Consider the following 9,983-nt stretch of genomic DNA (forward strand, 5'->3'; position numbering starts at 1 on the left):
TGTACAGACTCTCTAGAGATAAGATGAAGCATGAGAGAGAGCATTATGTTACCAGAGCTGGAAACCTCAGGGAGAAAGATTAAGGGGCAAATATTCGAACAGGGAGGGGATAAAAGAAGGGAAAAACAAGGAGAGAATTTTGGTTTTAGGCAGTCATAAAACCAAAATTTCACTTGTAACACTTGTTAGAATAAAAAATAAAGAACTGAGATGTGATAAATATTAGTTTCCTCTTTTCCTCTTTTCCAGGTAGTATTACTGGATCACTGGGTAATAACAAGTTGATGTGCTTTAATTAAAAAAAAAAAAAAAAAAAAGGAGTGAAAAAAAATACCCTCTGAAGGATATTCTTCTAAAAAGGTTAAATGACATCCTTCCCTTAATTATATTGCTGATTTATGAGATAAAGGAGAAACAGAATCTTCATTCTGGGTTCTATCAGAAGAGGTGTGGCCAGCAGGGACAGGGAGGTACTCTTTATTCTGCTCTTATGAGGTCCCATCTGGAGTACTGCATCCAGGTCTGGAGTCCCCAATACAAGTAAGAGAGAGAGCTGTTGGAAAGGGTCCAGAGGAGGGCCACAAAGATGATCAGCCCTCCTATCCTGTAGGATGATCAGATGATCGTAGGGAGCACCTCCCCTACGAAGACTGAGGGAGCTGGGCTTGTTCAGCCTGGAGAAAAGAAGGGGTGACTTCATTGCAGCTTTTTAGAACCTAAAGGAAGCCTACAAACAGGAGGCGAATCAATTCTTTGAAAGAGTAGAGAACAGAAGGACAGGGGGAAATGGTTTTAAGTTAAAGGAGGGAAGATTTAGGTTGATTTCAGAAGGAAGTTCTTTACCATGAGAGTGGTGAGGTGCTGGAACAGGCTGCCCAGAGAAGTTGTGAATGCCTTGCCCTTGGAGGTGTTCAAGGCCAGGTTGATGGGTCCCTGGGCAGCCTGGTCTTGTATTAAATGTGGAGGTTGGTTGCCTTGCCTGTGGTGTGAGGGTTGGAGATTCATGATCCTTGAAGTCCCTTCCAACCCAGGCCATTCTGTGATTCTGTGATTCATTCTCTGGCAGGACAAAGCTGTAGAAGCACTTCTCAGTGGTCTCTTGTCCTTTTCCATACTTGACACTCTCAGTCACTCTTCCTTTACATGAAGCTGGCACATTAAGTCTCAAAATTCTGCTGGTGATTACAATGTTGTTCAAATGTCCATGGCCCATTACTTAGATGAATGGATGCTGAGAGAATTCATGGGACAGTGTGCAATTTACTGCCATGTGGCTTATGTAGTAGGCGTGGCGAGGAAACGGTATGTGACGGGGTCAGGTTTCCTATGCTCAGGGCTTGCCAAACGCTGCCCCACAATAGGACAGCAGGTAAGCAAGGGGTGTGGACAAAGCGGGACAAGAATATTTAAGTGCCTACCACATTTTAATAAACGCCATTTTGCCTCACGCACTCTGGGGTCTGTGTGAGCATTTGGCCCCGGCCCGGTTGGGGTCGGTTTCGCTGGCAAGTGGCGCCCTCGGTCGGCAGAGGACGAACAATGAGAGACTACTACAACAAGTGGTGACCCCGACGTGATCTGCCTATCGAGGGTTAACCACCCGGCGTGCCCGTGAAGCGGAGAAGAGCCTGCGGAGTGGCGGCAGGTCGCTCACGGAAGACACATCGCGGAGAAGAGCCTGTGAAGTGGCGGCAGGTCGCGTGTGTAACCATGGAACAGATTATTAAGGTACTTTTGCAGTTTTGTAAGGACTACTGCGGCAAAAATACCCCTTCAAAGAAGGAGGTAGCCGCGGTGCTTTCGGTTTTAAAAAAGGGAGGGGAGCTGGACTCCCCTCAGCAAGTGCTGGATTCGGGTAGGTGGGATTCGCTCACCTCGGCTTTATGCCAACGCGCCATGAATAACCAAAAGGCTGCTGAACTTAAAACCTGGGGCTTGATACTTGGAGCCCTTAAGGCGGCTAAAGAGGAGGGTAAGCTTAAGGTGGAAAAAGGGGTGGAAAGGGCTCCGGGGGGCGGGTCTTTGCTACCTTGCAGTACTGACGACCAAAGCGTGGCGGACAAGATGGCGACGGTCGCCGCGGCGAAGGGCGGGGAAGAGGAACTCCCGACCGCATGTCTACCAACCGCTCCGCCCACTCCGCCCGCTCCGCCCCCGCCCTACCCTCCACGGTCGTTATATCCTTCTTTGGAGGAAGAAAAGGCAAGGGCGGGGCTTCGTCCCAAAGGGGGGAGGGACGGGCGTCTGCTGACTGATTGGGCTAAAGTAAAGGAGGAGGCACAAGACCGGGGCCTTGCGAACCCGGAGGCATTTCCGGTAGTGATTTCCGATGATGATAACCCGATCTGGGTCCCGCTGGACCCGAAAGCGATAGCGAGGGTGCTTGAGGCAGTTGAAAAGAAAGGATTGAAGTCCCCCCTGACAATGAACGCCTTGGAGACATTAATATTGCCGGGACCCCTGTTACCATACGATATTGAGAATCTGATGCGCATGATTTTGAAACCGGTGCAGTATACGCTTTGGAAGGAGGAATGGCAGGCTAGACTTAGACAAATGCTGGTTACAGCCCAGAACGATCAGGGGAATCCGCTTCACGCGTCTAACCTGCAGAGATTGACGGGTAGTACGCCGGGTATGATCACTGCACATGCCCAGCTTACGGAGCTGAGGCCCGGGGAACTAATAGCCACTACAGACGCTGCCCTTGAGGCGTTCAGAAGGCTCGCAAGAAATGCTGAGCCGTCTACTCCGTGGACGGAGATTGCACAAGGTCCCACTGAATCCTTCCAGGATTTTGCGGATAGGTTGATCAAGGCAGTGGAGGGATCGGAGCTGCCTAGGGCAGTGCACGGCCCCGTGATCCTGGATTGCCTCTATCAAAAGTCGAGCTCGGACGTACGGGCTCTATTACGGGCGGCGCCAGACAGGTTCCACACCCCCGGTGAGGTCCTTAAGTATGTGATGGACAAGCAAAAGTCTCAATCATCAGTGGCAAGCGAGGTTGCTGCAGCGGTAGCTGAGGTGATGCTAGCGCATGGGGTTGCCGGGCGGCAGAGTCCAGATCGCCCGCCTGGGCCATGCTTCAGGTGCGGTCAATTAGGTCATTTTAAGGCACAGTGTAAGAGCAACGGGGGTATAGTGTGCCAAATGTGCGGGAGGAGAGGTCACACTGCACCGCAATGTAGAGCTCGTGGGCTGCGATCTCGAGGTAGGGGGGATGAGGGTCCCTCTTACGATTCACGGGATTCTCAGGAAAGGCGGGCTTTGGATCTAGGCCTGCCACTAGCTGCGCTATCGTTGAGCTGCGGGGAGCGCCCCTTGGTGAAGATTACAGCCGCAATTACGGAGCTTCCCGCTGGCTCCCCAGGGCCGCGATCTATTTTCCTTACCGCCCTGGTGGACTCAGGAGCGGATGTGACGGTTTTTGCGGAGTCCGACTGGCCGCCCACGTGGCCAACGGGGGCCACTCAAACTATAGCGGGAGTGGGGGGAACTGCTCCAATGCGGAGGTCAGCCAAGCAGATCGAGATAATCGTGGTCAACAGAGACGGTTCCCTGGAGAAGCCCGTCCTGCTAACCCCGCTGGTAGCGCAGGTACCGGGAACCCTGTTGGGGCGAGATTACCTGCGGAGTGTGTCTGCTCGGATAACAAATTTATAGAGGGGGCCACTGTCTGCCGGTTATCAGCGCGCTATGCAATCCCGCTGCGCTGGAGGCAGGACGTGCGACCTGTCTGGGTAGATCAGTGGCCCTTGCCGGTTGAAAAGCTTGAAGCGCTTAAAGCATTAGTTTCACAAGAGCTCCGTTTGGGGCATATAGAACCCTCGCTTAGCCCGTGGAACACCCCGGTGTTCGTCATAAAAAAACGATCGGGTCGATACCGCTTGTTACATGACTTGCGTGCAGTCAATTCCCAGCTAATACCCTTCGGTACAGTCCAACAAGGAGCCCCTGTTTTGTCGGCTGTCCCAGAGGGTTGGGGGGTGGTGGTTATCGACCTGAAGGACTGCTTTTTCTCTATACCCCTTGCCAAAGAGGACCGGGAAGCCTTCGCATTTTCGGTCCCAGCTCCCAACAACCAAGGCCCAACCCAGCGGTATCAATGGAAGGTTCTTCCTCAGGGTATGGCCTGCTCTCCCACGATTTGCCAGCTAGTAGTGGATAGGGTCTTAAACCCTGTCCGGCAGACATTGGAACGGTCCCTTTTGATGCATTATATGGACGACCTGCTGCTAGCCTCTGCAACCTCGCAGGAACTCCAAGCTCTAGAAACACAGGTGATAGCTTCCCTGACATCCGCGGGCTTCTCGATTGCAGGGGAAAAAATTCAGAGGGGGAGTGGAGTGCAGTTTTTAGGATATCGGTTGGGGTCAACGACAACTACCCCAGCTGGTATCAATATCGCGCCCCGAGTGCGTAACCTGTGGGACGTGCAGAAGCTCGTTGGAGCCCTCCAATGGGTGCGGGGAGCCTTGGCGATTCCCCCGCGCCTCATGCAGCCCTTCTATGAGCAGCTTAAGGGCTCTGACCCGAATGACCCGCGGTCATTCACACCAGAAATGGAGGAGGCGTGGAAAGAGATAATTGGTTCCTGCATGCAATCCGCTCTATCGCGATACAATCCAGATGAAGGGCTGGAAGTGGCCGTGTGCCGATGCGAAAAAGGGGCGGCGGCAGTTATAGGCCACGACCTTGACGCAAGGCCAAAACCACTGTGGTGGCATTTCTCTGTCCAGCCATCTCGAGCCTTCTCTGAGTGGCTAGAAATACTGGCTCGGCTTTTGCGAAAGAGCCGGAATACCGTCGTTCATGTCTTCGGCAAGGAGCCGGCAACCATCTTCCTTCCATCGTCCTTCCGGGATACTCAGCCATTCCCGGATGCAATTGTGCTCGCCCTGGAGGGGACAGGGGCGTCCATTAGGTATTGCACCTCCCTCCCCATCTTCGAACTGGCCAGGCCTTTAAGCTTGTCCCTGCGGTGTAGGGTGCAAGACTCGCCCGTGGAAGGGCCTACCCTGTTTACTGATGCGTCATCATCAACAGGCCAAGGGGCGGTGGTGTGGGAAACAAATGGCCGCTGGGAGTCCACAATCTTCACAGATCCTAGTGCCAGTGTCCAGATGCTTGAGGTCAGGGCTGTTGCGATGGCAATCGCTTATTGGCCTTCCCTTCCCTGCAACATAGTCACAGATTCAGCTTTTGCGGCTAAGCTCGCTTTGAAAATGGGCCAAGAAGGTATCCCTAGTACAGAAGCAGCGCTTATTTTAGAAGATGCTCTGAGCACCCGAGTGGAGCCTATAGCAATTTTACATGTGAGAAGTCATTCGGAGGTACCAGGATTCTTCACGGAGGGTAACGCCAAGGCAGATGCCGCGGCAGGTATTCGAGTCTTCACATTGAGAAAGGCAAAAGACCTCCATACTAGGCTCCATATCGGGGCGAGAGCACTGGCTCGCGCCTGCGACATTCCTGTTGCATCTGCGAGGGATGTGGTGAGGGCCTGTCCTCACTGCAACACGGCCCCAGCTATAGGGGCTGGAGTAAACCCTCGAGGCCTAGAACCGCGGCAGATTTGGCAGACAGACTTCACCTGGGAGCCGAGTCTTTCCCCAAGGCCATGGTTAGCAGTCACTGTGGACACGGCATCGACCATGATTGTGGCCACGCAACACGCGAAGACTAGCTCTACTGCAGCCCAATCCCATTGGGCGGTGGCAATCGCAACCCTTGGGCTACCAGAGCAGATCAAAACGGACAATGGGTCCTGCTTCACATCGCACTCCACACAGCGCTGGCTTGCGTCCTGGGAGATCAGACACGTTACAGGTATTCCAGGGAATTCACAAGGGCAAGCCATCGTGGAGAGAGCCAACCGTTTGCTCAAAGAGAAGATTGCGGTTCTTAGGGAGGGGGAGGGATACAAGAACAAGATCCCTGTATCAAGACACCCAGAGATACTAGCGAAAGCTTTGTTTTCCCTTAATCACTTTGAACGGGGAAATGCCAGACGGACCCCGGTGGAGAGCCACTGGCGGCCTACTGTCCTAGAAGAGGGCCCCCCAGTGAAAGTTAAGACAGAGACGGGGACATGGGAGTCAGGCTGGAAAGTTTTAGTCTGGGGTAGGGGGTACGCAGCAGTGCGGAATGCAGACACTGGGAGCGTCATCTGGGTGCCAGCTAGGAAGGTAAAACCTGACTTGTCTGAGAAGGACCAGTAACGGGGGACACTGAGTTTCTTGCAGGAACGGAGTGTTATGGAGCCATCCGGAGGGAAACTTGGTCAGTCGGAAGGAAGAATGTCGGCCGGGGTAAGGACGCGACCGAGGACGCAGCCAACGAGAAATTGTGTCTTCCTTCTCAGTATAAGCCTTGTGGTCGTTCTTTCGGTGCAGGGGTCGGAGTGTGCTCACCTCATATCGCAGCCAGGGAATTTATGGGTTACTTGGGCAAATAAGACGGGCCAAAATGACTTTTGCCTTAGTTTACAATCGGCAACATCGCCTTTTCGCACCTGCCTAGTAGGTATCCCTCAATACACGTTAGAAGCCTTTGCGAGGTACACCACAAACCATTCTGCTTGCCGTAACGACACCGATCTAGCAAGCCAAACGGCATGTTTGATAAAATCTCTGAATGTGTCTCTCCCATGGGATCCACAAGAATTAGATATCTTGGGGTCGCAGAAGGTACGAAATGGGTCGCATAATGGCACGCGTACCTGTATTACCTTTGGGTCAGTGTGCTGGAAGGAAAGTAACTTTATTACCTGCGACTTGTTTGACGGGGTATTCGACGGCTCCGAGGGATTGAAAGGACAACTGCAGGCCTTAATTGCCCGGTGGGCAGGCACAGATCCGCGGCTGAAGCCATACAACGAGACCTCTTGGACTGTGGTCAGTCCTGTGAACACGGAGGCTTTCTCCATTACTTCGGGTTATTGCGGGTATACCAAAAATGAAACACGGGTCTTCACAGGGCGCAATACAACCTGCTTGTCAAAGGGTGGGGTCCTTTCTAAATCTAGCGGTAGATCCTCATTTAATTGTACGGCAGTTTGGGACTTTTATGGGTATGGGTTCACTTTCAAACGGGGGGTCAACGAGGTGCTATGGAATAACAAAACGGCTAAGGCGTTGCCCCCTGGAATCTTCCTGATCTGTGGGGATAGAGCCTGGCAGGGCATCCCGCACAATGCCTTAGGAGGACCCTGTTACCTAGGGGAACTGACATTACTGTCTCCGAATTTCACGACATGGATGCAGTATGGCCCGAGCATCACGGGTCACCATCGTCGCCGAAAGTGTTCGAGCCCTCTCCCGGAGAATTGTAACGATGAGGTAGAGTTATGGAGTGCCACAGCACGGATATTCGCATCATTTTTCGCCCCTGGGGTTGCTGCAGCACAGAGCTTGGCTCAGATAGAACGCCTAGCATGTTGGTCAGCTAAGCAGGCGAATTTAACAACATTAATATTGAATGCGATGCTAGAAGACACAAACAGCATTCGGCATGCGGTGCTGCAAAACAGAGCAGCCATCGACTTCTTGCTCCTGGCACAGGGGCATGGATGTGAAGACCTAGAAGGAATGTGTTGCTTCAATCTTAGCGACCACAGTGTATCCATCCATAAAGCGCTGAAAGCCCTGCGAGACCATACGGAGAAGATCCAAGTGGAGGACGACCCCATCGGGGACTGGCTGAGAAGTGTGTTTGGCAACTTTGGAGGATGGGTTGCGAAAATTATTAAGGTAGTTGCGCTAGTATTGCTCGCAATAATTTGTATTGCGGCCATTTTGCCGTGCATAATCATGTGTTTCCAGAATTGCCTCACAAGGATCATGTGGCAAGTTATGGACCAACGGATTCTGTATCACAAAACGAAGGAACAGTTGTGAGAGATGTACTCGCGTTGCGATCGCGCTGTTACGGGATATTCCTGAGCATAGGGAGGGGGAAATGTAGTAGGCGTGGCGAGGAAACGGTATGTGACGGGGTCAGGTTTCCTATGCTCAGGGCTTGCCAAACGCTGCCCCACAATAGGACAGCAGGTAAGCAAGGGGTGTGGACAAAGCGGGACAAGAATATTTAAGTGCCTACCACATTTTAATAAACGCCATTTTGCCTCACGCACTCTGGGGTCTGTGTGAGCATTTGGCCCCGGCCCGGTTGGGGTCGGTTTCGCTGGCAAGTGGCGCCCTCGGTCGGCAGAGGACGAACAATGAGAGACTACTACAACAGGCTTAGTAGGAGCCATAGATATTTTGGTAGTAGAATCCACCAGATTGTGAATGTGGAATATCAGATTGTGTGGCCAGTTTTGTGCTTTTTTATTCTGTTTCTGCTCATCATAGAATTCAAAGCCATCTCTTATCAAATAACAATTTTATTCTTTCCAATTTGAAATTAATTGTAAATTCTATTTCTGAGATTATGTTACTTAAATTTAATATTTGTCATATACACTTTCATTTAAAGTCTTGGGTTAGTTTAATTTGATGAATTTATGGAAGAAAACTCCTTGTTGTTTTTCCCCTGACAGCCTTTAGTTTTCCCTAGGCATAATATCATATAATTGCTTTTCTACACAACTTGTGATCAGCACTGAGAACTCAAATAAAAAACAGGACAGACAGAGAGAGAAAGGAGAATGTACTTTATTATTCTACTTTCCTACCCTTTCTGCACTTTCCACCTTCCATTTCATTTTCTCTTCACTTCTCTTCAGCCATTCTGATTCTGTTGTTCTTTCAACAGTATAAACAATCTTAGTTTAGTCTGTCTCTCTTTTACACAGAATTGCTTTTTATCTCCTTGGTATTGCCTGATTCCACCACTGTAATAAACCTCATATAGGCTGATGAATTAAAGCATTAGCACATCTGAACGATGTTTACTCTGAAATAAAGTTCTCTCTCCTTTTTGCCCTTGCCACTATACCCTCTGCTTTTCCTCTTAAATGATGATTAGAGCTTGGTATGGTTCTGCCCTTTCTTTGCACATGTAAATTGACATTTTAAGGATATTTGCAGCCCCAGAGTTTTAAGAAAGTTTCAATTTAGCTTTTATTAGGTGCTGGGCAGCATAGTGCCAGACCGTGTACACAGTTAAACAACAAGAGCTCTCCCAGGGGTGTATATTGTTGCAAGCTTTGGCATCTATATGCAAATTAGACTTTCCGTATTTGCTATCAGTTACAACAGAAATTTTCCACCCAGGCAAGACATTTTTTTTTCAGTAGCTATGTAAAACACTGACAAGCCATGAAGAAAATAGTCTGTTTTCAGTGTCTGTGCAAGTTAGAAAACCTCTATTGGTTTCAGGGATTTTTTGAAGAGGCAGGCTATATTAAAACATGGTTTTAATAGTGCTGCATAATATACTATAATAAATAAGGGTGAAAAATGAAGTCTGCTCATGAAAAGAGAAATAGATTAATATCATGAAGCTTTTGCTGTTTGACATGGGGGAAAGACACATGAGGAGAACAAAGAATGTTTTCATGAAATTTCTTTCAGGTTCACTAAATTCTGAAAGCTGTCCTAAGAAGATTTTCTGTTGAAGATATGGGTTTGTGAAGCTGAACCCCATAAAAGGAAATATGAACATAATGCTTAGCCAGTAGCATTTGGAGGTTGAGCAAGTAAGCTGCATTGCAGAGCATGATGATGGAAGATGTGCACCCCACAGACCTTTGCCCCAGAAAAACAGTAATTTCTGAATTCTGGAAGGATAAACATACATCTATTTCCATGTTACACTTGAACTGTTGAAACTGACACCTGGGACTCCCATGATACCTAGATGGGCGCTGTAAGATTAGGGATGAATGTGGCACACAGTGAATCTGGAGCTAGCTGGTTGTTTGTTTGTTTGTTTTTCTCTATCCAATTTATGCAACAGAATAGACACATCTGGCTATAAAATACATTTGCTTTTTTTTTCATGTGAGGCACTGAGGCACAAAAATAACTTTAGTGATA

The 9,983-nt window shown here is 49.7% G+C and overlaps 1 protein-coding gene across 1 annotated transcript; it reads left to right on the forward strand.

The window, feature by feature from the left end:
• The first annotated feature begins 1,304 nt into the window (after positions 1–1,304).
• Positions 1,305–8,129, forward strand: LOC149913040 (uncharacterized). The gene is made up of 2 exons (XM_090131370.1): positions 1,305–3,634; positions 6,523–8,129. The coding sequence occupies exons 1-2, from the start codon at positions 1,711–1,713 to the stop codon at positions 7,896–7,898; spliced, it is 3,300 nt and encodes a 1,099-aa protein (XP_089987496.1). The 5' UTR covers positions 1,305–1,710; the 3' UTR covers positions 7,899–8,129.
• The last annotated feature ends 1,854 nt before the right edge of the window (positions 8,130–9,983 follow it).

This window comes from Phasianus colchicus, chromosome Z, assembly GCF_987193195.1.
Source record: "Phasianus colchicus chromosome Z, bPhaCol1.hap1.1, whole genome shotgun sequence".
NCBI classification, from domain to species: Eukaryota; Metazoa; Chordata; class Aves; order Galliformes; family Phasianidae; genus Phasianus; species Phasianus colchicus.

Excerpts from the sequence above, each read along its gene's own strand:
- LOC149913040 (XM_090131370.1), top strand. The coding sequence starts at position 1,711 with ATGGAACAGATTATTAAGGTACTTTTGCAGTTTTGTAAGGACTACTGC. Across the intron at positions 3,635-6,522 it reads GGGGCGAGATTACCTGCGGA|TAGGTATCCCTCAATACACG; the intron begins GTGTGTCTGCTC and ends GCACCTGCCTAG.